Genomic DNA, 27,543 nt, shown 5'->3' with positions numbered 1-27,543 from the left:
TTTCACTGGTGGTAGCTGAGTATTGTTCCATAGTCGGATGATCTGCACCTCGATCTTCCACATATTTTTGAAAGGTTTCAAATCCAAAAAATTGTTGAAAGAAGCCATGAGAAAATAAAAGTTAGAATGTTTGAATATGATTTATGGTGAACTGGTGGAAATGATGATGATAGGAAGATCATATATATATATATATATATACATAAGGGTAGTAATTTCAATGAGAGTTTTTGTATTAATTTTTTAAAAAATTCACTTATCTCCAAATAATTTTTTTTGTGGAAAACAAAATCTTGGATTAGGTAAATGATTTCAGATTTTTAGGCGTAATTAGTTTATGATTTCGGATTTTTAGGCTTAATTAGTTTACTTTGTAGTGAGGATGTTATTTATTGTACTTAATTCCCTTTTAACGGAAAAAGCAAGAATTAAGTTTGTATATTTGATTTAATTATGTCCTGAGTTTTGGGAAGATCTGATAAAAATAAATATTGCCTCATATATTCTAATAACGTATTTATGTAAATAATAATAAGGAGTAAGGATAATTATTAAAAAATGTACAGAAATTTGGTAAGAGTGTTTTTCTATTAATATATAGGAGATGACAGATCTCTTTAAGAAAAGAAAGAGTTAGTAAAAGTTCATAAATTTACCATAACACTAGTATAATTATATCCCACTTGTTAAGGGAAGCAAATCAAGTTATCAATAGGCTATTAATCAGCAACGATAATTAATCGATTTGATTCTCTTAGTTACAATTATATGATATCCTATTATGAAGGCTCCTTTAATTAGCAAAAAAAAAAATCCATTATAAAAAGGAAAAAGGAGGAACTAAGAGTAACCAACTAAACTTTACAAATAAATAAAAAAGAGAGAGAAAAGATGCAAGTGCCCAATAGAGTTGTGGTATTAACCATAACGCTAATCTTGTTCCTAATGACATCGTCAGTGGCTGCTATTCGTGAAGAACCATCTTTGATTGGAATCGAGAGAAGTATCCCAAAAGGTCAGGATCCTATACATAATCGTGCAACTAATCCTCCGCGTTCACCACAGTATCGTTATGTTCAACCGTCTATCAAAGCTAAGAAGATACAAGAATCTTCTAATGTTTGGGGAAACCATGGACGTGGGAGCGGTGGACGTGGGAGCGGTGGACGTGGGAGCGGTGGACGTGGGAGCGGTGGACGTGGCTAGTTGTCCTCTCATGCTTGGTGACCATGTGCTTTCTCTCTTCAAAAACTTTATTACTCATTTTGTATCAGTTCTCTATGAACAAAATGTTTTAGAAACAAAAATAATAGTAAAAAACAAAAAACATAGGTTAAGTGTTAAAAAAAAAAACAAAAAACATAGGTTATGTCAACAAGAGAGACGTACACACGTTTAAAATATTTTGGTTTTCCACATCGAATATAATTCTTTTTTAATTATAATTTCATTATCACCAAAACCCTAACTTCTCAACAAGGATAAACAGTACGGCGACCATCGTCTCCGCCGGCGTCTCTCCGCTGCTGAAACTGAGTAATCTGTACAATGTTTTTTTTTTTGTTGGTAACAATTGAATCGCATTTTCCAGCCAATATAAAATAAATTATTTGAAACAAATTCTTGACAAAACCAAAATCCGACTGACGTTCAATTTTATAAATAGCACTAAATGCTTGTTAATGTCTAACTCACTCCCAAATGTTCAGGCAAGTATCAATACTCAAAAGACCAACGATACACAACGATACACAACGAAAATAACACATTAGTTTCCCACGTCTCGGCTTCTCAAGCTCCACTGAAATCTGAAGCTGCATTAAGGGCATTTTCTCTGAATGTAGGAAGCTCCATGTTCCTCGTACCTACCATTTACACCAAAGAAGCTTGAGTGTCACGAGAGAAACAAAATATAGTTTCTTTGCGAGGCTCATCAGAGGAAAAACGGAACAAAAAGACTTACTCAGACTTGGAGAACCACATCTGTTGAAATGAGCCTAGTGATGCCAATATACTCCCTCCTATCCATACACTGCAAATACATAACAACATGTGTCTTGATCCAAGCAATATTTGGGGTCTTATTAGAGGAAGAAGTGAACACTATATATATCCAAACCTGAATCTTCTTTCTGTTGTGTTACCGCTTGCCAACACTTTAACTCGAGCCGAGTGGGGAGACTCCTGAAATGAAGATAAGAGGACAATAAATGATTTTTTTTCGCCACATAAAAAACTGGGGAATCTTAGAAGACAGAGGAAAAGAGTGAGGACACAATACTTCGACCAAGTCCTTCTCGAGGCGTTCTTTCAACTGTTGCATTGATGATGTGCCACCAGCAAGCTGATATAATGCGAGAAGAAGGTATGAATATCATCCACATCCAAAAAAACTTACGGAATTGTTGATCTAAAGTTTTACCAAATTTTTGTCCAAAAAAAAAAAAAGGTTAACCAAATTTAACTTGGGATTTAAGAGTTGACATAATTTGTTATTTACCAGTATGCTACTGTACAATTCTCTCCGGATATCTACATCACATTTGTTGATGCTCTCCATGACCTGCACAAGTTAATATAAAGGACAGTGAAGTTACACAAGTTAAAAGACGAAAGTTTTGCAGTGGCTAAAGATGATGCATATACCATGTGTGGTAGACCACGAACGGAAGGAATCATGTCTGCATACTTCTCCATTCCAGGAATCGTCTGCAAAGTCCAATAAACACGGAAAGTCACTTAACGAAAATCTTTGACAAATAATTCGGGTCTCAAAACACGTCACGAGAAGAAACAAAATGTCTTTAGAATCTTCCGTCGAATTTATCGTCCTTAATGGTGTACCTGAACTATGGACGGGTTGAACATCACATCAGGAACTTTGAACCTATCAGCACCAATCTCGAGCGTCCTGCAGTAGACATGGTTAATGAGATATTGAGAAAGACTAAAAAGTAAAATGGTTCAGTTTCCTCTTCAACAAAGCTAGCATTTCTTTATCTACTTAATTTCTCAAAGATCAAATCATATTCCATGCAGGTTTCCAAAAGCAATGTTTGACTCTTCTAAACTTTTATGCTTAGATCCAGTTGAGAACTCATTTTAGCTTTAAAAAGGTTCACAACAGTGGTTTATTTGTCTAGAAAACTACCAGAAATCTTATACATGAAAAAAAAAAAGCAACTGTAGCATGTACATATGACTACTTGAGGCACAAAAAACCCGCAATAGACATATATATAAACTGGGGCTTACTGGCCATCGGGAAGCTCGTATGATGTAGTTGGGATGTTTGAATACGATTTGTCTGCAGATAAATGCATCACATCAGAAAAACTAAGGCTACATGATCAATGACATTGAAAGATAAGACGTATCTAACATTCAACTCTCATAGCACTCTAAACTTTGAAGAAAATCAAATTTATCAAACAAGTGAACAACAAAAGAACATAAGATACCGTCATAGGGAGTATCAGGAACGCGACATATAGAATCTTTGATATCACCCACTATCATCCTCTGTTGAGAAAAAAATCACCAAGTTATGAAACAATAGAAATTTTCAAAGGAGTGTCATTATCAATTACAGACCTGGCAGAAGAGTTTGTAGCTTTCTTTGGTGTCAGGAATATCTACATCTTCAACCTGCAAGGAATCGAAGGGAGGAAATAAGAGACTATTACATTCCAATGACCAGAAAAAAAATTTCTAAGCAATTTGCTACTGTCAACTATCCTAAATGAAATGACTAATGAGACAAATCCTACAACTTCTCTGTCTCATTGCCCAGGATAAACATCACATCTTCTATGTCAAGAACGCAAAACCAATTTTCGAAAGCCTCCCTCTCTTTCTCCCACTCAATAATTAAATACTACTCAAATAGTATTCACTGATTTACATATGCACCTGGAATTCCCCTGCTCGTATTTCCTTTCTCTTGAAAGAGTATCTAGGTTTTATCTGCAGGAAAAAAGGACCAGCAACACTCAGGTAAACTGGCTCAAATGATAACGAACAGTGCAATAATTTTTTAACTTACTTTGATTCCCTTACTCTCCAAACTTTTCAGTAGGCAGTCAGTGAGAAATTCCCCTCCAAGTGGAGATGATACAACAGCCTGCGAATAAAAACATGGTCAACAGTCGGGAGGGTAACAATCTACATCAATGCTGTATAAGTAAAACTGGTCAAAAGTCGCATGGATGAGAATTTATAGAAGCTACAGATGACACTAAGGAAACGAGAGATGGGAAAACATTCTCCTGCAGTAGAAAACCCCAAACCAAAGAAATAGCATGATAAAGAACTAAATTCTTACAAAATTGAGCCATACAAATACCTTTTGAAGAACATAACCATCATGCACCGGTGAAATAGTAGTGGATCCTCCACCGCTGGAACACAATAAGTCTCATCAGTGCTTCCAATATTAGTCAAATCAAACACAAAAAAAAAGTAGACTTTCACAGCATATAGGACAGAAGTGGAACATTAGTATACTAGAGAATCTTCTAATAATTGAAGTATAAAAAATCTTACCAGTCAACAACCAAAGAAGTAGCGCGCCCAGTAGCAAAAGACGTGAGAACCTAGCACCAAAAAAAACCCAAAGTCGTGTAGATAGTTATATATCTGATTACACAAAAGCTGGCTGGAGATCAACACTACAGTAATCGCCATGTAATAATCTATATCAAAAGAATGATAAACCAAGGTAGAAGGAAGATACAGGATTCTTAGCCATAAACAATGCAGGAACTTTGTATTTTTCAAACATTAGCTCTGCCGCCCTGTCAAGCATATGATTTGAGAAAATCAGTAACACACTCCAAGATAACGCAATATAGAAAAAAAATGATTATATCAAAGCAGTAAAATCGTACTTCTCTCTCTGCTGTTGGCTGTTTAGAGGAGGCTCAGCTAGCAGCATGGGATGCTCCTTGGGATCAATCATAAGACAACTCCTTTAAAAAGAGAAACCTTTTATTAGAGATGATGAAATTGAACACCAATGTAAGACAAAGTATAATGCTTTTACACAGTTACCTGAAAGCATGTTCCCATATATTGTCCACCAAATCCCAATCAGACACAATGCCATCTTTAATGGGTGACAGTACCTGATGAGAGAAAATGCAATCTGTAATTTCACTACCAAATTTATAAACTTCAAACAGTAATCAACGAGAAAAAGCTAAGAGAGCTAAACCTCCATATGGTCTCGGCGGTAACTCAAGGCCTGAGAACCTACATAGAGCTTGCGTTTTCCCTTTTCTTTTTCAGACTCGGTCTTTGAATCCTCGGAATTGGCCTTTGTAGAGTCAACATCCATATCCATTGCTTCTACCCCATCTACTGCCCCAATAACCTTATGAACACATCCGTACAAACAAACAAAAAAAAAACCCTAAGAGTCTGAAGAAACAAAGGGCATGAAGCTCATAGTGACATCAAATGCTAGCTACAATCAAGACTTACGGAAGGGAACACGGCTTTAGGAGCATCTTCTCCGGCGTAACCAGCCTTGCAAGTGTGCGAACCCAAGTCAACCACAATAGCTGACACTTCATCTGTGAAACCCAAAAATCAAATGTTAAACGAGAGCAACTCAAAAAGATGAACGACAAAGCAATTCTAGGGTTTAAAAGAGAAACCCACCTCCGCCGTACATGGCTGCAGCTAACGAGAAGGGTGGAGAGAGGTTCTCTGACTGAGCTCGTCGTCGGAGGGTTTAACCACGGGACGGGTTTCACTGTAATCTCGGATCCAGTTGAATCGGGTCGACTTTTTATTTTACTGAGTTCGACTTGTGGGGGGATCTCTCATTGAAATTTCCGGTTTAAATGATCCGATTAAACCAAACCGAACACAAATTTTCTAAACCGAACCAACTTTTGTGACCACCCCCTTTTTTGGATAAACGCAATTCGACCCATATCTTTCGAGTTGCATAAGCTTTTATTAAAATCAAAGAGCAATTATGATAAACGAATAATCTGGTTTTCTTCTAATATACAATTTGCTCAAAAAGGATTCAACAATATGTATGGAACAAAAGTGTATAATAAAAAATGAATCGACTCTGTAGTTGTTGTATGTAATGAATGTAAACAATGCCTTTTTTAGCTAAGTTGCTCCATAGATTTTTGAGTGTTGACAAAAGTTGCACTTTTGTTGATCCCCTCAAGCAAAAGAATCCTTATTGCTTCTATCCCGGTTTGGAATGTATAATCCAGCTGTAAAACCATACACAATCAGGTCTTTATATTTCTGAAGTACTGAGATAATGTTGGTATTTATCTTCTTCTTTTTACCTCTCCCTGTTCTTGTCTACTGAACTGGCGAAGAACAAAGTTGGCTGTATCCATCTTCCCTGGAGGCCGTCCGATCCCTGAAACCAAACACACATCGATTTCCATGAATATAAAAAGAAAAAATAATCGGGAATTGGGTATGTTGAAGTGGAGAAAATGATAACTCTACCTATTCTTAGACGAGGAAAATCACGGCTACCTTTGAGGCGATCTATAATGCTTCTCATCCTGCAAGTAAAAAAGACAATAAGAATTTCATCATGTTTTCATGAAAAGTACTTGTATGATTTGATTATGAAAACATTTACAGCTACCCATCCACAAAATCTTAGTTCCAACACCACATTGCTTTCATAAGTCAAAATTAGAAACAATACTTAAACACTAGTGAAAGGCATTCTTAAACAGGTAAGATAAAGTGTGGAAAAACATGTGTACCCATTGTGCCCTCCGTGACCACCTTTTGGCAATAAACGCAGTTTACCAAAGGGCAAATCTAAATCATCGTATATCTGAAGAAGACACAGAAAGTTCTTAAAGACGCATATGTACTTAAATCCAGAATTGGGAGAGTGAGAGAGAGAGGTAAAGTATACCACAAGTACTTGCTTAAGCGGGATCTTGTAAAAGGAAACAATCTGTCCAACCTTCAAACCAATCCAGCAATCATACACAGAAAGTACCAAAATTACAAGTGCTCATAGGTAGGGAAAATTTGTTGACAAAATAAACCAAAGTTGATTTCCGATGAGCTCACTTACAGACTCACCACTTAGGTTCATGAAAGTTTGAGGTTTAGCTAGCATAATCGGTATATTCCCAATAACACCTATGATAGAGAAACCGATTTCCAAGGTTAAAACAATTCAGAGACAAGAAGGCTATATAAATCAATCACTCTGCATCTAATAAAACTAAACCAGGCAGCTTTACAGACTAGTTATGTACATCAAATAGGATTATGAAACACGCTGAATTTTCAAAAAACAGTTACCCAATGTCATCAAACACTAGTGACGTATAAAATTGAAATAAAAGTTTCACACTTTAAGATAAGAAACCATCAAAAAGATGAAAATTTACAATGGAGAAGATAAGAGAATGAATACAGAACCTTTCCCAAACAAGGCCTTGAAGTTAACGGTGTTCATAGATATCCCTTCAGCATCAGCCAAAGCATCAACCATCTCAAAACCAACCTGCAATTCATGATCACGTTAGGAAACACGAAAAGGAAAACACCAAAAGTGAGAAAACAAGAGAAGAGAAGCAAGAGATACGTTATGGCGAGTGCCCTGGTACTTCTTGCCTGGATTACCCAAACCCACAACGAGCCACGGCAGCTGTGGTGGCGGAGGCTTTGGCTTCGAAGAAGGTAAAGCTTGAAGCAGCTCTGATTCCGGTTGGGAAGACAATGACTGTGAAGATGATGACAAAGACTGAGACATCAAGCCTCCAACACCTCTTCTTCCTCTCGCTAGCTTCCGACAAGGAGCTGGTCTCGAGTAAGGCAATGCCGGAGACAAAAACGCCGCCGGAAATCGAAATAATTGTGCGCAACAGCCGTAAGGGTAGCTGAGATTTGCGATTTTAGCGGGAAAAGCTGCAGCTTTCATCTTTCCTTCACGGATTTAGGGTTTATAGTTTATCCCCAAATTGGATTCTGTCGGTGTCGCCGACCAAACAAAAAAAAAAAAGTAAAGTAGGGAAAAGCAAAGTGAAGGGACTAGAATTTAAAAGACCCCAAAGTTAAGGGACCGAAAACAAAAATATAACAAAAAATAAAATCGCCGTTGCCGGGGATCGAACCCGGGTCACCCGCGTGACAGGCGGGAATACTTACCACTATACTACAACGACCTTGTTGCTATACAAAACTAGAGGATTAATAAAGTATAAAACCTCAAATTAAGGGACTAAAAAAGTAAATAACAAAACAAAATAATCGCCGTTGCCGAGGATCGAACCCGGGTCACCCGGGTGACAGGCGGGAATACTTACCACTATACTACAACGACATCATTGTGATTTGATTAATTGATTAAGAATTCAACAACATTAACTTATTTAATTAACAAAATACAAACGTGTTGCACAGTTTTCGTCGTCTTCACTCAGTGACAGCTTCGTTGAAATTAGCTTTCACACACAGCTCGTCGTACGCATTCACGAGATTATCAAGCCTCGCGACGAATTCGATCAGTAGCGAAGCGAACGTAGCTAGAGACAGATTACTCGCGCTCACGAACATCTCCGACGCCTCCTCCATTGGTGGCTGTAACATACTTCCCTGCATTATAGAGATCCGGCTAGGCCACGACGGCTGTGTTTGTATCACCGTCCTCGATTGCTGGTGAGGATACATCGTCGCCGAATTCAAGTTCTTAGCTGTAGTAACAGCATCCCAATTCGGAGGTGGACGAAGCGTGGCTTCACTTTGGGATTTATGAGCCAAGATCCGACTTAGATCCCCGTCGAGATTCGAGATTTTGTGTTCATCACTCGAACCTTCTTCTCTATCCCTATTCCCGATTTCCCAATTCTTGGCGTTCACGAGAAGGTACGATTTCTTGTCGATTTTGCTTTGTAGTTCTTCGGCTGCTTGGTGTACCTCGTGGAGTATGTCTATTATTGGGTTTAGTTTCTCCATCTTCTTTAGTTTTTCCCCAATGTATCTGAGTACTTTTGCTCCTTCGATGCCTACTCTTTGAAGCTCATTGCGAAACTCTTGTCTTCTATCCTCTGCAGCCTGTGTAATTACAAACTCTTGTCTCAAATCATTTTGAGAATTTGAAGATTGGAAGAAGCTAGTAATGTACCTGAATCTCTGAGAGAATGCAGCCGTGTAATGCCATGACCATAAAAGCACAATGCCTCAGTGCACCACCTACTTTCACATACATTGCCCATGGATATCTATAGGATTTGTATGGACCGTGTGGTGGCTCCCATGAAGCAAAGCCCATCTTCACAATCACACCAACAAGAACAATAAAAGATGTGAGAATCTGAAGTAAGTTGGTCTTTTGATATAGATTTGATGTTGTCCCTTATGTGTTGGATGAGTGAAGTGAATTTTACCAGAGTGTCTTCTTGGCTTGTAGATTGAACGGCTGATCTGTAACCACTGTACACTGGGTCTTCTGTGACAGCTGCATATACCAGAATCCTAGATGGGATCGTATCATATGCTACGCAATCAAGATATGCGTTCACACAACCTGCAGAAAGAAGCATTTTCTATGGATTGGATTTGACAGGAAACAGATTAAGCCTTTCAACCAGATGCTCAAATTCAGGGAGAGTGCTATAACAAACCTTCCAAAGAAGTCGCTACATTCACAAAGTTCTTGGCGACTAAGTTATGGAGATCTTCTCCAGCCCATATGGGATAGATGCACGTATTCACAACGAGGCCAATACAGGCACCAAGAGCTATCAGAAGGAACCTTGAAACAGCAGTATCCATGAATTCCCCTGTTTTGTATCCTGACACTATTACATAGCAATAGGTCAGCAAGAACACCCGGAATCCGTACTCATATGCCTTCAACGTTGGATATAGCTTTGCATAAGTCGCAAAAAAGGCTGATACAAGAGCAGGCACACAGTGTTGTCAGAAATCAGAATGGGACTTAAGGTGGAAGCTTTAATTTAGAACACACCTGATCTTATTATATATATATATATATACCTACTACAAAGATGCTAGAAGCATTAAAAACCTCTGCCCAATTTCCAGTCTTCTCGGATATCCAAGCCATGCCAAGTGCCAGTCCTCCTGCAGATAATGTTCCTAGTCCCCGGTTGCATCCTTTGCTAAAGGTGGCTCCTACACACAGAAGAGAAGATCACGTCAGGTATTAGTTTACTTAGAATATTCAAGTTTGATGTGTTAAGTAGACTAGTAGTCTGTTGCATTTACCTATACTGAACTCGAAGATAACAACTACTGTGAGAATTGCCCAGAGATAGTGGCTGCTGAGCTCTAATCCTGGGATCTTAAAGAATATGAGGATAGAGGTAAGTGTCAGAGCCAAACCCATCTTCGCCGAGAATATGATCTTCCTCGGGTCAGATGTTCCCATCTTCCATGCTGTTACAAAAACATCCTGTGATGTCTTCACAAGCGCAGTGATCTTGTCGGAGAAGTACCTGCAAACATCACCCATAACATTTCAAGACTAACCATTTGAGATTGTTGTTAGACGATTGAGACTGGATTATAAGAGGCATCAGATACGACAAGAGGGCTTCAAAATGTTCGGTCAACAGAAGGTTCTGGAGTTCAGGAGAGGAGAGATTGTATGTAATGTATAACCTGTATGAGCAGCAACGAACAGAAGTACTGTCTTCGTTGGGGATCCCGTCTTCGTTGACATAGGAATAGCCTCTGGTATGTTGTGGGATAAGCCTATCTTTTATGCTTTGTCTAAACGAACCATCGAACATACTACCTCGCCTGAAAGATCCATCGAACATGCTACCCCGCCTGAAAGATTCCAGCTTTGGTGCCGCCATTTCCGGTTCTTAATTCTGATGATCCCAGAAGTTTGAGAGATGGGAAGACTAGGGGAAGATTTTATTTCCTGTGCATTGTGGTTTATGATTTCTATCAAAAGCACGATGGTGTCATGAATCATGAATTGATATAACCCAGATTCCAAAAGTTGTAAAAAAGTTCGGATTTTGTGAAGAAATGGTATGCATATCTTGTATGATTGCTATGCACGTCTTAGAACACGTTTTCGTGTCTAAATACAGATTGTTTAATCCACACATTCTCAATAATATTTCTTATAATAAAGAAATATAAACGGTCAAATAAATATAACAGTAATAGATTCATTCTTTTGTAGCAAAAAGACACAACTTGAAGAATTTCAAGTGTTGCACAGAAGAACACACATTATGCATGAATACATGAATTTGTCCTTTTTCTCCATTTCATAGTAAATTTCAGTTGCATAACAATTCCATTGAATCCCACCTTAAATTCACATCTTACATAAACCCTAACTCTGTCCACTGTTACAAAGAAAGGAGACGAAACTTATTCTCGAAAGACAATACACATAGATGGCATCTTCAAGTCTCTTTATCACTACTGTCTTAATCTCCTTGGCTCCAATCTTGCTCCAACCAGGTCTTGCCCAAGGTCCGAGTCCTCCAGCTTCCTGTGCTTCTTTGTTGCTAGCCTTATCTCCATGCGGTCCATTCGTGCAGGGATTTGTGCAGCTCCCAGCTCAGCCATGCTGTAACAGCCTGAACAAGATCTACAGCCAACAACCGACCTGTCTCTGTCTCTTCCTCAACAACAATTCTACTTCATCCTCTGCTTTTCCGATCAATCAAACCCTAGCTCTCCAATTGCCTCAGCTTTGTAGCATTTCAGCCAACTCACCTGTTTGCTCCTCAGGTATGTAAATCCTTCTTACACACGCAACAAAAAAAAAAAAAAAAACAAGAACTCGATTTTGAGATTGATCGGTTTGGTGAAACTGACAAGACCACTTTTCTTGTTGTAAGGGGGTTCCTCTTTTGCTCCACCATCTACCAACTCAACCGGTTCTCAAATCTCTCTGGGTGCAAAGAACCACTCGGCTGCTGCAGGTAAGCCAATCATTCAATTTCAGGCATAAGCTAAACTGAATTAATTCGTACGGACTGGGCTGTTGACGTACTTGATTACTCTTTGTCAGCGACTCCAGTGGCTCAAGTGGCACCAAAACCCCCAACCAGCATGATCGGTTTGGGTTATGGTCTGAAATCCTCTTGTCCGAAGTCTAAGATTCAGCTGACTATCTTTGTGATGGTAGCGAGTCTAACTGGAACACTCTTCCTTGTCTGACTCCATAGGCCTATTTACTATAATTTCCGTCTAGTTTTATATTTTCCTCTCTGTTGCTATCTCTAGAACTCAGAACATCTACACTTTTCCATAGATTTATGAATGAATGAATCGAACAGTCTCATTTTTTCTTCCTTAGATTTGTAACTGTTTGGTTATATTACCACAGGTACTTATTTAAGCAAGAGTGCAAGACCTTGTAAAAAACAACAATTTATCCAACCTTGAAAGAATCTTAGCAGCTTAAAATAAAAAGTATCAACTCCAAGTGATTTCCCTCATCAAACATTAAAGAAATATAAACTTGAAATTACATATTCATACTTTGGGAATGAGAATTCTAAAGAGAAAAAGAGACTGAAACAAAAAGAGCACACTTTGTCAAAGTAAAGTGTTCATGGATGGGAATCAATTTAGCATCAGCGAAAGTGACCACAATCTTAAAACCAACTTTGGTGAAATTGGGAATACTGTATATTCGAAAAATTAAGGAGCTAGAATTAAAAAAAAATCTCAAAGCAAATGGAACGCCAATAATAAAAAAAAGTTATGAGTTCAGGTACTCGCTACAAAAGTTATACTGAAATCAAAGATAAAGATGCAGAGCAGAGGAGTCCAGACTTCAGCTGCCACGTTTGAAATTGATCTAGGTCCGACAAGAACCACCGAAGTCATCCCTTGAAGAGCAACCTCCTCTCACATATTTCCTCCAGACCTGTTTTTGACAGTCTTACCTTTCTTCAAATCTGACGCCCACTGGACAAGACCAAAAGGATCTTGTTCATCTTCCTTCTCGAACTCAACAGGCCTGCCTCTCTTTCCCGCACTCTCGGAAACCAGACCACTGAAAGCATTGTCAGGTTTGAACTTCTCAGTGCTCTTGAGCTTATCAAGCTTCTCGTCTGCATTTCCATACATTTCATCATCCATATTCTTCTTTGGCCGGTATAGCGTCGAAAGAGTAGCTTGTGCAGTAAACAAGCCTTCGCCATATACATTGTACTGGTCATCAGTAGCAAAACCAGAGTTCATTCCTTTCTCCTGGTTAAACAATCGTTGATCATACATAACTTCACCACCTCTTCCTCCAGTATTTGCCATTCCAAGAGCAACCTTCTCACTGACATCACGGTCTCTGTCTCTTGTGATCTTGCTCTTCTTTACTTCCATCATTCTGTTCTCATTCTCTCTTTCCCTACGACGCTCTTCTCGAATATTCTCCCTCTGGATCCGCCCTTCATTTTCCATTTCCCTCTCGCGATCCCCTATTGGGACATCATCAAGACTCTCACTTGCAGCAACGTTTCTTTCAGAACGAGCCTTTTGAGCAAGCGCCCTCAACTCCTGCTCTTTCCTTTCCTTCTCCTTCATCTCCATCTCTCTTCGAACTTTTAACCGCATTGAAACAGTCTCTCTAGCTATCTGCGCAGCCACATCGAGCGACTCTGACAGCTTGGAAAAGTTATCATTGATTTGATCCTCGTGTAAGACTCTTCCATCAGCTGCAAGACGTTTATCAAGAGGGATTGTATAACCTTTCTGGTTTTTCCAATTGGAAATACAAGGCGGGATGTTCCAGTCTTGTCGATCCTTGACAGTAACAGGCCTAGGCGGTGAATGCATGACAGGCACAGCCTCTGAAGAACCAGAAGATTTTGGAACACGCTTGTGCCTGAACTTTGGTGGATCAAGTGGATCTACAGGCATCTCCGAAACCCTAACGATCCTCTCTTTAGCACCGGAATTGAATGCTGCAGATTGCTGCAGGGATGGCTTGTATTTAATGTACTTTGGCTCACATGACTGCTTCACAACATTCATAGGCAGTGCTGCATTCACAGTCTTTTCAATGGCAGCTCTTGTTTCTTGAGTAGTAGTATCCTTCTTCAATTCCTCATCATCATCATCATCAATATCTACCTCGTCTTTGAGCATCTTTGGAATAAGATCGCTATGTCGAGAGTAAACAATCTTTCTCGAGTTCTCATTCTGCCTCACGATGGCGTCAAAGGCCACGTTTCCATGTGCATCCACGGTAACAGGCAAAACCATGGATTCAGGCTTGTTGTTAATACGACGACAACCCAAACCAAGAGGGCACTGAAGAAGATGAATCTCAGGGAAGGCACCACCATCTCCAAAATCCTCAGGATTCCTCGGATGAAAGCCTTGTCGTTTCAGGTAAAGAGTTACTGCTTTAACAGAGATTTGTTCAGCCTCAGATTCAAAGAAACACATATTATTTGAGTGATCAAAATACCTCAGTGTAGTTTTTGTTGATTTGGCAGAAGTGGAACGTCTCTTGTAAGAGTCAAGATAGCGTAAATTGCTTTCTCCCTGAATCAACAAAAACAAAAATCAATGACGAAAAAAAAAAAAACAGACCTTTGATACACAATTCAACGCCGGTTACACTGGTTTCTGAAATTAGGGTTTATAAATCTGACAATCTGTGAACTAATTTGAGATCGGGAGGAACCTTAGAAACGAAATCAGAAAACTTGCGTTTATAGAAACGAAAGAACAAAAGAAGGATTTGATCTAAGAAGTAAATCAAAGAAGCTTTACCTCGAAAGAACAATGAGCGAGTTTTGAGACAGAGAGAAGGCAGAGCAATAAACGTCGATCCCAAGCTTTTCTTCTTTTATAGGCTTTATAGCAAAAAAAAAAAAAAAAAAAAAAAAAAAAAAAAAAAAAAAAAAAAAAAAANAGATTACAAAAAAGGAAAACTTCTATTTAAAAAATGGAAAAGAAGTAAATAATGATATGTTAAATATCACTGTTGAGAAAATCCGTTCGATTTTATATTTTTAATACACATCTGTGATAAACAAAAACATTGGGACAATTTTTGTAATACACAAAAATACATGGGATTTTAGTGAAAAAAACTAACATAGGATAGGACTAAAATTAAAACCCGATCCGGCCCATTTAATGAAAAACGATTGGAGAAACAGAGGGATACTCGCGCTTCTTCCTACATTCGCGCTACAGCTAAAATAAAAATAAAACCAATTAAAATCAGTAATTTGTCTTAATTTTTTTTTTAAAAAGAAAACTAAAAAAAAAAAAAAACTCAGAGAAGTCAATTGACGTGAGACTAAACCACGTCTCTCCTTCTTCTTCTCCGTCTCTGTTTTCTCGCAGGTTTGGACTTTCTCTGCTTTCCCGAGAAAATTTCCCCAGTTTTTTCATGATCTGATTATCTGATCGTAATTTATGTAATCTGTGTGTTTTATTTTGTTTGGGGGACTTAAAAAAAAAAGAAAAATCGAAATGCCGATCTTCTCTTGTTGCAAAAAGGCAATCTTCTGTTCCTCTCCAGGTAGGTTCGTCTCTCTCTACTGCTATTTTCCTTCTTCATCCGCCGCATTGTTCTTACCAACTTGAGGGGAAAATGCTACTTTCAATCGATCATCCTTCTGATTTCGGTTTTACTATATAAGTAATCGAAATAAACCTATCTTCTAATTTCGAGAGATTAAGTTAAGATTGGAAAAGGATCTACAATTAAGACCACATGGCCTCAATATATATATATACATATATATATATTTTTAATGGCAATGCGATCCTTAATTATGATTAGTTACACTCTCTACATATAGTTGTTGATCCAGCGTTATGTTTGGTCTAATGTTTTATGAACAATGGTGTTATGTTTGTTTTCAGGCCTTGTTGATAGAGAATGAAGGACTTGTGTGGCTTTCTCTCAAGTGTTTTCCATAACTTTGCTCTCCCATTGCCTCTTTTTTTTGGGTGATTGATTGATTGATTCATGAATTCTCTCACTGATCAATCAGGCAGCTCTCGTGGAGATTCCACTCCCCGTAGTCCCTTCTCTCCCTCTACTTCACATGATAGGCACAAATCTCTCCGTCCCAATTCTTCACCATTTGGTACATTTTCTCTTTGATTTATGTGTTTGTTTTTTGTGTACTGTACATAATGTTGTCATTAGAATAAGGCCTCTTTACATACTCACTCCATGAAATTGGTTTCTTTCTACCACAGATCCATTATCCCCTGGATCAATGCTCCATGGAGGGCACAAGTTCCACGAGGCTTTCCAACTGAAACAGGGTCGGTTTGATCTCCAAGCTGCAAAGATTTCAGAAATGATGAAATCAAACAACTTAGATGTATTCCTGCCTCTAAGCCTCTTTAATTACCCTTATTAAATGAACGAATACTTCTCTGCATATCCTAGGCTCTGTAGTTTCTTTACAAAGTCGTTTGTAATAATTACCCTATGCTCTTCTATTGAATGCAGAATGCTCCCACTCAGTCACTTCTAAGTATCGTGAATGGAATTCTTGATGAAAGTATTGAGAAAAAGAGTGGTGAAATCCCTCAGGTAACTTGACTCTAACAATCCTCATGAGAATACTTTATATGGATGCTACATTCATTTTGAATGGTTTCTGCAACACATCTGTCTCATTCTCTTCCTGACCCGATCGATAATGACCAGCGTGTAGTATGTCTGCTGAAAAAAGTCGTCCTGGAAATCGCGCGACGTATTTCAACTCAATCTGAGCATTTAAGAACGGTATTTTGTTTTTGTTTCTCTTGGAGAAGTAGTAAGTGGTGTTCGATTGTTTTATATATCTGAGTTCTCTTTTGTGCAGCAAAACAGTGTATTCAAATCTCGTGAGGAAAAGTACCAGTCAAGGATAAAAGTTCTGGAAACCTTAGCTTCGGGTACTAGTGAAGAAAATGAGGTATCATAAAGAACTTAGGCCCTGAGATTTTTGTTTCATGACATTCACTAATGTGTTACCCTGCCTATCAACTTATGTTTCACCAGATTGCTACTAGACAACTTCGAAAGATTAAGGTAATGCGTATGTCATGTAAAATTGCTTACTGCCAGTTTGCGGTGATAAACTTGATTCTTGCGAGATGTTTATTTACTTGAGAATGACTATGATAGACAGAAAAGTCCAAGCTGGAAGAAAAGAAGAAAGACAAAGAAGAAGATATGGTTAAGCTAGAGAAAGAAAATGGTCAATCTAATCTTGAAATTTCTACTTTAAGGAGAGAACTGGAGGCAACCAAGAAAGCATATCAACAACAATGCTTGCAAATGGAAAGCCAGACAAAGGTTGCTACTGCAGGTATCGAGGACAGGGTGAAAGAGCTTGAACAAATGAGAAAGGATGCAAGCATTGCAAAAACTGCCCTTGAGGAAAGGGTTAAGGAGCTTGAAGAGCTGGGGAAAAAGGCAAATGCTGCTAAAACGACCCTTGAGGAAAAAGTAAAGGAGCTTCAACAATTTAAAATAGAGAGTATGACTGTTACTACAAGCCTTGAAGCAAAAAATCGAGAGCTTGAACAATTCAAGAAAGAGACATTGACTGTTAATACAAGCCTTGAAGCAAAAAATCGAGAGCTTGAACAGTTTAAGAAGGAGACAATAACTGTTAGTACAAGCCTTGAAGCAAAAAATCGAGAGCTTGAACAATTTAAGAAAGAGAGAATAACTGTTCATACAGCCCTTGAAGCAAAAAATCGAGAGCTTGAACACAATCTTGTCCACTGGAAGAACAAAGCGAAAGAAATGGAAGAAAAATCAGAGTTGAAGAATCGGAGTTGGAGTCAGAAAGAACTTTCGTATAGAAGCTTTATCAGTTTCCAGTTCCGTACACTACAAGTATGTTTACATATACCATTGACTAAATTTAATCATCAATTTTGTCTATGGTCACCTCAACTAGCCAATTTTCCAGGATTTGAGGTTATATTCTAAGTCCATCAAACAAGAAATACTAAAAGTTCAAGATAAGTATACAGCAGAATTTAGTCAGTTAGGTACGTCAGTTCAGATACATGGTTTTTATAATAGCTCAATATGATATATTTGTGACTTTGTAAGTTTGGTGGTGTTTAATAACAAATCTTTGTGACTCAGGGAAGAAATTGNTTTGTTTCATGACATTCACTAATGTGTTACCCTGCCTATCAACTTATGTTTCACCAGATTGCTACTAGACAACTTCGAAAGATTAAGGTAATGCGTATGTCATGTAAAATTGCTTACTGCCAGTTTGCGGTGATAAACTTGATTCTTGCGAGATGTTTATTTACTTGAGAATGACTATGATAGACAGAAAAGTCCAAGCTGGAAGAAAAGAAGAAAGACAAAGAAGAAGATATGGTTAAGCTAGAGAAAGAAAATGGTCAATCTAATCTTGAAATTTCTACTTTAAGGAGAGAACTGGAGGCAACCAAGAAAGCATATCAACAACAATGCTTGCAAATGGAAAGCCAGACAAAGGTTGCTACTGCAGGTATCGAGGACAGGGTGAAAGAGCTTGAACAAATGAGAAAGGATGCAAGCATTGCAAAAACTGCCCTTGAGGAAAGGGTTAAGGAGCTTGAAGAGCTGGGGAAAAAGGCAAATGCTGCTAAAACGACCCTTGAGGAAAAAGTAAAGGAGCTTCAACAATTTAAAATAGAGAGTATGACTGTTACTACAAGCCTTGAAGCAAAAAATCGAGAGCTTGAACAATTCAAGAAAGAGACATTGACTGTTAATACAAGCCTTGAAGCAAAAAATCGAGAGCTTGAACAGTTTAAGAAGGAGACAATAACTGTTAGTACAAGCCTTGAAGCAAAAAATCGAGAGCTTGAACAATTTAAGAAAGAGAGAATAACTGTTCATACAGCCCTTGAAGCAAAAAATCGAGAGCTTGAACACAATCTTGTCCACTGGAAGAACAAAGCGAAAGAAATGGAAGAAAAATCAGAGTTGAAGAATCGGAGTTGGAGTCAGAAAGAACTTTCGTATAGAAGCTTTATCAGTTTCCAGTTCCGTACACTACAAGTATGTTTACATATACCATTGACTAAATTTAATCATCAATTTTGTCTATGGTCACCTCAACTAGCCAATTTTCCAGGATTTGAGGTTATATTCTAAGTCCATCAAACAAGAAATACTAAAAGTTCAAGATAAGTATACAGCAGAATTTAGTCAGTTAGGTACGTCAGTTCAGATACATGGTTTTTATAATAGCTCAATATGATATATTTGTGACTTTGTAAGTTTGGTGGTGTTTAATAACAAATCTTTGTGACTCAGGGAAGAAATTGCTTGAACTTGGAGATGCTGCTGCAAATTATCACGAGGTCCTAACTGAAAACCAAAAGCTCTTCAATGAACTTCAGGAGCTAAAAGGTAATGCAGATCATGTATAGGATATAACACATTGATGTTTCTTTACTACTGAGATTCATAATTTCCATATTCTATGCAACCTATAAGTTCTCTAGTTTTGGCTTGCAGGAAACATTAGAGTGTATTGTCGGGTGAGGCCTTTCTTGCGTGGACAAGGTGCAGCAAATACTGTGGTGGAACACATTGGTGACCATGGGGAACTGGTAGTTCTCAATCCAACAAAACCTGGGAAAGATGGTCTTCGCAAATTTAGGTTCAATAAGGTCTATAGTACAGCCTCTACTCAAGGTCTTATTTTATTACCTTTTCGACCTCTATCCTGAGGAATTTTCTTCCATAACATTTAAACTATCTATTGGATTGGTGTGTGATTAATTAAGAGACCAGTTTAGAATTATCAGTTTCCGTTGTATCTTTACAATTCTTGCAGCTGAGGTATTTTCAGATATAAAACCTCTTATCCGATCAGTTCTAGATGGGTACAATGTTTGTATCTTTGCTTATGGTCAGACAGGATCAGGGAAAACTTACACAATGGTATTGATTCACTTTTCTTTTTTGATAAATGTGAATGTTTGTATCTTTGCTTATGGTTAGATGAATGATGCCAACTGCATTCTTACCATTACTCCTGTTTTGTTCAGACTGGTCCAGATGGAGCCAGCGAAGAAGAGTGGGGAGTAAATTATCGTGCTCTCAATGACCTCTTCAAAATATCTCAATCCAGGAAAAACAACATAGCATATGAAGTCGGGGTGCAGATGGTGGAGATATACAACGAACAAGTGCGCGATTTACTCTCTGGTGAAACTTCTCAAAAGAAATATCCTTTTTTTTGCTCTACTCATTACTTTTACCCTTTCAAAATTTGTTCCTCCATATTATCTTGACTGCACTTTATGTGTTCTCCCTACGTTCTGTTTGTGTTGCCATTCTTTTGTTTTCTTTGACTTTCACACACTAGGGATTCTTTCTACAACTCAACAAAACGGTCTTGCAGTACCTGATGCAAGCATGTATCCTGTGACATCCACGTCGGATGTTCTAGAATTAATGAACATTGGACTACAAAACCGAGTCGTTAGCTCCACTGCCTTGAACGAAAGAAGTAGCCGCTCTCACAGGTTCTCCTATTAATCTGTGTAACAAACATGTGTTTCGTCTTTTATCATTCTTTGGATAGTTATGTCTCCTACACTATGTGAGAAGAGACAATAATAACTTGGATAAATGATTCCTTATGCAGTATTGTCACTGTTCATGTACGTGGCAAGGACTTGAAGACCGGTTCTGCCTTGTTTGGAAATCTACATTTGGTAGATCTGGCGGGTAGTGAGAGAATTGATCGCTCTGAAGTTACAGGAGACAGACTTAGAGAAGCACAGCATATAAACAAGTCACTCTCAGCTCTAGGAGATGTGATATTCTCGCTTGCTTCAAAGAGTTCTCATGTACCATACAGGAACAGCAAACTAACTCAGCTTCTACAGAGCTCTCTAGGTTAACTCAAAATTGGCTGCTCTGTTTTACATCGTGAACTAGATCAGTAAACTTATCTCTGTGCTTAATATCACAGGTGGGAGAGCAAAGACACTGATGTTTGTGCAACTCAATCCTGATGTAACTTCATATTCAGAGTCAATGAGTACTTTGAAATTCGCAGAGCGTGTCTCTGGAGTTGAGTTAGGTGCTGCAAAAAGCAGCAAAGATGGCAGAGATGTTAGAGACTTAATGGAGCAGGTAAAGTTTTTAAAACACACTCTCACAATATCTCATGAATCTTCTCTTATATAGGTTTCAAATAGATCTACGTACCATAAGCTCGATATTTCACTAAACCTAAAAGAACTGTTTGCAGTTAGGGTCCCTTAAGGACACAATAGCGAGAAAAGACGATGAGATAGAGCGGCTTCATTTGCTTAAGGACATTAATTACCCACAGAGAAAGAGCTTAGGACAATCCGATGACTTCAACTCAGAAGCTGGAGATTCGCAGTTGTCTATAGAAGAAGACTCAAGATTCCAACAAGATTCTCTCAGACCGTCACGACACTCGGTGACGGACGGAGAGACCTTAGCGTCCTCTATTGATGCAGAAAATGATGATGAAACAGAAGGATCCCTTGATGTTGCTTGTGCTGCAGAAGGGAGAAAACCATTGAAGATTCCAGCCAAGTAACGTTATTTTCCCTCTCTTGTTTCAAAAGAAATCTATTTTACAGGTTTTTTTTTTTGTTTTAACACATTTTTATTGGTGAATCCTGAAAATTGCAGAACTAAGCCGGTGACTCCAAGGAGTAGTACGACCACACCACGACCACTAGATAAACTCAAACAAGTCGCTACGAGGACGTCGACCATTGCAAAGGTCACGTCAGGTTTGTCTTCACCAAATAAGATGTCTTCACCACATAAAATGTCTTCTTCACCAAGTAAGAAATCACTTATGAGGGTTAAGTTATTTAATCAAAGAGATTGTTTATACTTTAGTTGTGATATATAATTTCTTGTAATTCAAGGCATGAAGAAGACAGGAAGTGCTTCTAATTTGCTCAAGGCATCGAAAGATTCAAAACGGTGGTCATAGACAGACGTTTTGTCCTTTAGGCGGCTAACTTTTTTAATCTTTTTCAAAGAATTTAGTTTCTCCTTTCCTCTCTGAACCCAATATCAAATGATCAATGGTTTCAGTTGGGACTTACTTTTGTAAATTTTTTTTGGTTTTTATAAACACATGTTGTTAATATACGAATCGTATATTGCATAATGTATGTGAGTTAAGTAATATATTAATATATGGAGTAGGGTCACCGAAGGTGGGAAAAGAAGATTATGAAAATGAGACTTGTAAAGCATAACAAGTATCATCAACAGTTAGGTGCATATATCGACCATAGTAATTCCACTTAAAAAAAAAACTGGTGGGTAGTCAGTCCCCACAGTGTTATATTGCATACTTGAATTTAGCCCAGTTTTTGTTCTGATCTGTCACCGAATGATGTGACCGCCAAATCTGTTTTTGGAATATTTTGGGGACCCAATAGTTTTCACTAGTTATTGTAAACCCCCAATTCTGTCCTCTTCAGCATCTAATACACAATATATATATGGATCATCCTGAACACAATATGATGTTTTCATGTATGTTTAGATAACAACAGAAGCATTGACTAGTTGAGAAGAATTCACTTTACTCCCCCTTTATTTATTTTTCAATAAAAATTTGAAAAACGAAAATAAATAATTTGTTTAAGTAGTTGAAGTTTTTGTTTGAGAGAGCCATACATATATGAAAAACTAAAGATTTTAACCATTTTTGTATTAATCATCATCGGCAGTAATAAACAAAAAAATAAGGATGACTAAACATATCACAATATTTTAAAAGATGATAGACACTCTCTGACATTTTTCTTTCATGCCCATCGCACAAGTATTAATTTTATCAAAAGAGGAAAAAACAAATAGATCATTGGTCTTAACTCTTAAAGCAGACAAAGGAGATACAGTATTGGAAAAAAAAAATAAAAAAAAAAAGGAGATACAGTTTTAGATCACCAAATAGGCAAATACAATAAATATTTATAAAACGACAAAATAGATGGTAGTGTAGAAACAAGTTGTACCCAAGAAATAAAAAAAGAGAGGAATAATCCATGATATATGTGACCCTGACTTATATATTATATTGTTCGATTTTATGATCGTAAAGTAATATATATACAACACTACATAATTTTTAAGAATTGAAACTACCACAAATTCTTTAAGATTAAATTTCTTAACACGAGAGTTTTCATGTCGTAGTTTTTCATAAATAATAGTTAATATACGGGATAGAATTCGCGTGATAATATATAGAGATAACACACTATTTATACAACGTAGTAGAATATATTATCTGTAGTAATTCCACTTTTCCTTCTCAATAAACAACGAGAAAGTAAACATAAAATCCCACAGTGGCCATCCTTCAACGAATGGTCCATTTCAAGCTGTCCATACTAATTCCATGGATGCATGTATCTTTTTTTCCTTTTAACATTAATTTTAAGTTTCTTGAAGTAGTAATTAAATTAATTGGGGTTTGCATTTTAGCAATTTTTATATGTAAAGCCCTAAAGGTACTCCTTTATACGTCATGATCATATGTCAATCAAATATTCAAATATATATTTAAAAAACTATATATAAAAAAAAAAACAGGATTTGATCGGTTCATATGGAATTATGGATTAAACACTCTTAATTCGGATATTTATTTCAAACGTAGATATGAATGTTTAATTTTCCAACTGGTATTAAAAAAAGTATAATAAAAAGGTGAAAAAGTGTATGTCCTGCATGGATCTATGCATGATCCAAATTCAAGCACATATCATGTAGTAAACTAGTATTAACCCAAATAATTTCGTAAGGATGTGATCACAAGCCATATACACCATACTAATCTCGAGTGAATTGCGTAATACTTAAGTTAAATCCCTCGATTGCGATACAAAGATATGCCTATTTAATGTTAAAGTATCCAAACAAAAAAATATTTCAATTCAGATAAACAATCAAGTAAAAGTAAGATCTGAAAAAATAGAACATATATGTAGCCAATTTACATGCATTAGGAAGAAGAATAAAAAACATAATATTGATTCTGTTACATTGCCAAAAACTTCAAACAACTTTTGTCGTATATATTCAGATACGACCTGTCTTGTGGACTAAGAAATGTTGAAATATGCCATCTTTTAAAAAAAATTGAAATAAAATGAAAGAAATTAAACATAAGGAATAACATAGGAGACATAAGTGTATTATTACATAACGAAATATCTGAATTGTTAATCTCAATCATGAAGATTATGAATAGGCAACATCAATCAGATGCTGTGAACCGTCTCTATTATAGAATTATATGTTTTTAAAAGATAAATAACTAGAAAGAGTCATTGGATGGATAACATAAGAGAGACCACAAAAGAGGAAGTAGAAAGGGTCTTGGAAGTTTTTGGTTGTTCGTCTGCAGAACACGTCCTTTGGCTTCGCATCACACAATTTACTATTTTGTCTCTGTTTTTGGTTTGGGAGACACGCATCATTGTCTTCGGAAAGCAACAGAAGTGAAGGGTGTTTTTGTCACTTGACACCGACAAAGTCTCTTTGGTTTCCATACCATATTTCTTCTCTTCGTTTCCAAAAACCCTTTCGCAACTTGCCTCTTCCATTTTATTATACTCTTTATTTATGCCTAGCTATTTCGCTCTTTTGGCTTTGGTCAAACCTATTCCGCTCAGTTTAGTTATTTTTGTGACAAGAAGAATAAAGAAGACTATCTGTTAAGCTAGTTGTAAAGCCAGAGAAGAGAATCCATACTATCTAAAAATCCAATTAAATGCTAATGTTAGGTTTTAGAAACCAAAATCAATTGTATATGTACGCTATCGTAACTATCTCTTATTATGTTAGGTTTGACACAAACTTATCTTTATTTTTAGTTGATTCCATTTATAGTGCAAGCCGTTTTTATCCATCTCTATGTGGGAAAGTGAAGTGGAACGAACTCCTGACATCAAAAGCACATGTCTGAAAAATGGTTTAGTTACTAATATCAATATTTTAAACCGACTAATTATAACACTTATTTCTTTTTTTGTTAAAGACTCCCATTTCATTGTAACTTTTTTTTTTTCATCGTAACTTTGGTAATATACACAATTGCATTTTTTCTTCACAGCATCAATTCACTCCTCAACACTTTGATACATAAGATAATTCACCCATAGTTTGATAGTTGTAATAACTTTTTTTTCATATGAGCTAATAATTCATCCATTGTTATAACTTATTTTGCAAAAACCCAAAATAATATTTTATACGTTTACAAAAATCGCAAGAAAGGAAAAGGACAACTGAGATATTTACATGACAATAGCCAACAAATTCATAATGTCGAAATTACAAGTATACAGATTACAAATAGTATCCCGAGTTGGGTCGTATGACATATCACATATCGCATCCAAATAAATATAAGAATAATTTCGAAAACAATATTAATAAAATAAAGAAAAAGAGATAACAAAAGTCAAAGGGACCATGCTGATAAATGGAAGACAGGACTCCCATCTCTTGTTTGTCTCCCCATCTCTACTGTCTCACGTGCCTTTGCTCTCTGCCAATTGTATCCCATTCATATTCAATACTTAGAAATAATTTATCACACTAAAAGGAAATATAATTGTCATCGAAACAAGTACTAGTTACGTTAGACTTAAACCATATATAATAATATAATGCCAAAAAAACCAAAAAATACTAAACCATAAATAAGATCAATTATGCAAAGGCCGGATTGGACCTGTCGAACATATTTTAATTGCGGGTTACGTAGGCCGCATGATCACATTGTCCGATAAGATTAAATACGAAAACCTGTATTTGAATATATCTGTGTAGAACCGACTCTATCAAAACATACTGGACCCATTTCTACGCTGATTAAATATGTTTTTGCTTAATTATTGAAAACATTATTAGAATGTTCTAGTACCTGCACGGAATCAACAGCATCGGTCTCTGAGTTGAAGTCATAAAACGAACTTGCTGCAGTAAGTTTCATCGAGAGAAACTGGATCGACGACAGAAAACAAAAACAAAATGAATAACTATGTAGGAATTATTAGTAAAAATTGAAAAACATATATATATCGAAAAGGTTGATAGGTTGATTGAAAGGTTTTTAAGCGTTTAAGGTTTCCGATTTTTTTTCTTTCTGTATTTTGGAATACTTCAAGATTTGTGAAAATTATTAAATAACAAAAAAATGCCACTTTTTAGTTGTTGTTTTCTCCAAAATAACAAAAAAGAAAAAAAACAAAACAAAAACAAACAAACAAACAAATCGTATTGATATGCAACTTAGGGTAAAAAATAATTCTAATTACTAACCTCGACTTGATTCTGTAGAGACTGGACATAATTAATTATCTCGTCAAGCATCGTAGCCATTCCCATAGCCTGCACCCACCAAACATATACACTTTCGTTATCACCAATAAATCAATGAAAACTCACATTATGATTATAGCAATGATATAACAAATATGAGAAAAACACTTTTCGAAAATTATTATGAGGGTTGTCAAAGAAAAAAAAAATATTTAACAAAAAATCTCACACATGCACATTAAAAATATTTTTTGGATATACATATGTAAATCTTTTTGTTTGATAACAAATATTTACTTATATCATAAAATACAAAATTTGTTTACGTTTAATCCAAATAAATTAGTAATTCTAATGGCTACTAATTCTTTTTTGATTACAACAAATTGTTAATTTAATGAAAATATCGAGAATAACCACTTCTTCTTTTTTTTTTTTTTTTTGGCATTCTTAAGTTACCTTATAACATCCGGGAACCATATCTTGCAAACATCTCAATCTCTCGTTTATTTTCCCTCGTCGAACCTGAAATGATATAGACATATATATACATGTAAATAAATACATCACGTTTTTTATATGAAATTAGCTATAGAAAAAAAGAAGAAGAAGCGATTTTACCCGTTCGGCTAAGCTGTGGCTATCAGTGGCTTGGCCTCTTCTGGCTCTCACGTGAACAACTTCTCTTTCTTTCCCGTCTTCTTCTTTCTTCTTCTTCAACCTCTTATTACCTCTTCTCAAAGAACCCTATGTTTTTGTTTACAAAACAAAAGCATTTAATTATTTAAAACGAAATGTCAGAGAGTTTACGAAAATGATAAGATTAGGGTTTCGAGATCATTTACGGTTTCGGTGGTAGTAATATTTGCATTATCAGAGACGCCACTATTCTCCGATGAAGACAGAGAATGTAACAAAGCTTTTCTCTTCTTGTCATTGCTATGATCAGAATGGAGGAAACTAGAAGTTGAGGAGACATTGTTACTATTATCAGGAGAGTTTCCGTGAAAATGAAGTAATTGTTGTTGATGATGATGAAGGAATAGCGAGTTGAGAGAAGTGGAGGATGGATGAAATGTTTGAAAATGAAGGTTACTATTGTTGTGGTTTAGATCTTCAGCTTGAGTTATGGAAGAATATATATCCATGGCTATTGTCTGAAATTCAGAAGAAAGATTCTCGAAATTCGCCATTAATATATGACAAAATTGAATTATGATTTTTCTTGAAACTTTTTTTTT

The 27,543-nt window shown here is 36.7% G+C and overlaps 5 protein-coding genes, 1 non-coding gene and 2 pseudogenes across 6 annotated transcripts; 2 read left to right on the top strand and 6 right to left on the bottom strand.

The window, feature by feature from the left end:
• On the bottom strand, positions 1,621–5,811 carry LOC109124621 (actin-related protein 4-like). Its single transcript, XM_010499930.2, has 20 exons — positions 5,665–5,811; positions 5,485–5,576; positions 5,216–5,374; positions 5,053–5,126; positions 4,890–4,970; positions 4,736–4,796; positions 4,546–4,595; positions 4,346–4,400; positions 4,046–4,123; positions 3,913–3,966; positions 3,595–3,648; positions 3,462–3,522; positions 3,256–3,307; positions 2,845–2,911; positions 2,647–2,709; positions 2,501–2,563; positions 2,282–2,344; positions 2,120–2,184; positions 1,964–2,032; positions 1,621–1,865 (listed from the first exon to the last, which is right to left on the bottom strand). The coding sequence occupies exons 1-20, from the start codon at positions 5,675–5,677 to the stop codon at positions 1,820–1,822; spliced, it is 1,320 nt and encodes a 439-aa protein (XP_010498232.1). The 5' UTR covers positions 5,678–5,811; the 3' UTR covers positions 1,621–1,819.
• On the bottom strand, positions 5,991–8,020 carry LOC104775957 (peptidyl-tRNA hydrolase, chloroplastic-like). The gene is made up of 8 exons (XM_010499929.2): positions 7,601–8,020; positions 7,435–7,519; positions 7,082–7,149; positions 6,917–6,967; positions 6,759–6,832; positions 6,490–6,548; positions 6,321–6,397; positions 5,991–6,242 (listed from the first exon to the last, which is right to left on the bottom strand). Exons 1-8 carry the CDS (start codon positions 7,934–7,936, stop codon positions 6,129–6,131), a joined length of 864 nt encoding a protein of 287 aa, XP_010498231.1. The 5' UTR covers positions 7,937–8,020; the 3' UTR covers positions 5,991–6,128.
• TRNAD-GUC lies at positions 8,109–8,180 on the bottom strand. Its single transcript has one exon. It is a non-coding gene; the product is annotated as a tRNA-Asp (tRNA).
• On the bottom strand, positions 8,317–11,125 carry LOC104775956 (putative aluminum-activated malate transporter 3). Its single transcript, XM_010499928.1, has 7 exons — positions 10,642–11,125; positions 10,246–10,475; positions 10,015–10,152; positions 9,639–9,908; positions 9,402–9,541; positions 9,140–9,286; positions 8,317–9,069 (listed from the first exon to the last, which is right to left on the bottom strand). Exons 1-7 carry the CDS (start codon positions 10,839–10,841, stop codon positions 8,431–8,433), a joined length of 1,764 nt encoding a protein of 587 aa, XP_010498230.1. The 5' UTR covers positions 10,842–11,125; the 3' UTR covers positions 8,317–8,430.
• Positions 11,400–12,171, top strand: LOC104778772 (annotated as a pseudogene).
• On the bottom strand, positions 12,794–14,409 carry LOC104778771 (annotated as a pseudogene).
• LOC104775955 (kinesin-like protein KIN-14M) lies at positions 15,223–22,167 on the top strand. Its single transcript, XM_019243526.1, has 22 exons — positions 15,223–15,321; positions 15,441–15,499; positions 15,847–15,890; positions 15,978–16,073; positions 16,189–16,316; positions 16,448–16,531; positions 16,649–16,726; positions 16,806–16,898; positions 16,985–17,014; positions 17,111–17,281; positions 18,284–19,003; positions 19,080–19,161; positions 19,262–19,357; positions 19,466–19,645; positions 19,788–19,894; positions 20,002–20,180; positions 20,317–20,481; positions 20,604–20,857; positions 20,934–21,097; positions 21,216–21,532; positions 21,632–21,789; positions 21,877–22,167. The coding sequence occupies exons 3-22, from the start codon at positions 15,863–15,865 to the stop codon at positions 21,942–21,944; spliced, it is 3,198 nt and encodes a 1,065-aa protein (XP_019099071.1). The 5' UTR covers positions 15,223–15,321; positions 15,441–15,499; positions 15,847–15,862; the 3' UTR covers positions 21,945–22,167.
• Positions 25,249–27,543, bottom strand: LOC104775954 (transcription factor BEE 1). Its single transcript, XM_010499925.2, has 6 exons — positions 27,148–27,543; positions 26,924–27,049; positions 26,762–26,827; positions 26,303–26,371; positions 25,905–25,982; positions 25,249–25,526 (listed from the first exon to the last, which is right to left on the bottom strand). Exons 1-6 carry the CDS (start codon positions 27,493–27,495, stop codon positions 25,440–25,442), a joined length of 774 nt encoding a protein of 257 aa, XP_010498227.1. The 5' UTR covers positions 27,496–27,543; the 3' UTR covers positions 25,249–25,439.

Source organism: Camelina sativa, chromosome 3 (assembly GCF_000633955.1).
Source record: "Camelina sativa cultivar DH55 chromosome 3, Cs, whole genome shotgun sequence".
Lineage (NCBI taxonomy): Eukaryota > Viridiplantae > Streptophyta > Magnoliopsida > Brassicales > Brassicaceae > Camelina > Camelina sativa.
The sequence above is the reverse complement of the archived record's forward strand: the minus strand, read 5'-3'. Positions and strand labels throughout refer to the sequence as shown.

What these genes read in the sequence shown, in the direction of transcription:
- LOC109124621 (XM_010499930.2), bottom strand. An exon ending in ACCGCCGAGACCATATGGAG is followed by an intron (nt 5,127 to 5,215) that starts GTTTAGCTCTCT and finishes TTCTCTCATCAG; the next exon opens with GTACTGTCACCCATTAAAGA. An exon ending in TACGAGCAGGGGAATTCCAG is followed by an intron (nt 3,649 to 3,912) that starts GTGCATATGTAA and finishes GATTCCTTGCAG; the next exon opens with GTTGAAGATGTAGATATTCC.
- LOC104775956 (XM_010499928.1), bottom strand. Translation starts at nt 10,841, where the DNA reads ATGGCGGCACCAAAGCTGGAATCTTTCAGGCGGGGTAGCATGTTCGAT. An exon ending in TGTAGCGACTTCTTTGGAAG is followed by an intron (nt 9,542 to 9,638) that starts GTTTGTTATAGC and finishes TTCTTTCTGCAG; the next exon opens with GTTGTGTGAACGCATATCTT. An exon ending in GCATTCTCTCAGAGATTCAG is followed by an intron (nt 9,070 to 9,139) that starts GTACATTACTAG and finishes GTAATTACACAG; the next exon opens with GCTGCAGAGGATAGAAGACA.
- LOC104775955 (XM_019243526.1), top strand. Translation starts at nt 15,863, where the DNA reads ATGAAGGACTTGTGTGGCTTTCTCTCAA. An exon ending in AGAGTGGTGAAATCCCTCAG is followed by an intron (nt 16,532 to 16,648) that starts GTAACTTGACTC and finishes GATAATGACCAG; the next exon opens with CGTGTAGTATGTCTGCTGAA. An exon ending in CCATTGAAGATTCCAGCCAA is followed by an intron (nt 21,533 to 21,631) that starts GTAACGTTATTT and finishes TGAAAATTGCAG; the next exon opens with AACTAAGCCGGTGACTCCAA.
- LOC104775954 (XM_010499925.2), bottom strand. Translation starts at nt 27,495, where the DNA reads ATGGCGAATTTCGAGAATCTTTCTTCTGAATTTCAGACAATAGCCATG. An exon ending in GCCACAGCTTAGCCGAACGG is followed by an intron (nt 26,828 to 26,923) that starts GTAAAATCGCTT and finishes ATATCATTTCAG; the next exon opens with GTTCGACGAGGGAAAATAAA. An exon ending in TGGTTCCCGGATGTTATAAG is followed by an intron (nt 26,372 to 26,761) that starts GTAACTTAAGAA and finishes TGGTGGGTGCAG; the next exon opens with GCTATGGGAATGGCTACGAT.
- LOC104775957 (XM_010499929.2), bottom strand. Translation starts at nt 7,936, where the DNA reads ATGAAAGCTGCAGCTTTTCCCGCTAAAATCGCAAATCTCAGCTACCCT. An exon ending in GGTCACGGAGGGCACAATGG is followed by an intron (nt 6,549 to 6,758) that starts GTACACATGTTT and finishes TTTTACTTGCAG; the next exon opens with GATGAGAAGCATTATAGATC. An exon ending in TTTTCCTCGTCTAAGAATAG is followed by an intron (nt 6,398 to 6,489) that starts GTAGAGTTATCA and finishes GTTTGGTTTCAG; the next exon opens with GGATCGGACGGCCTCCAGGG.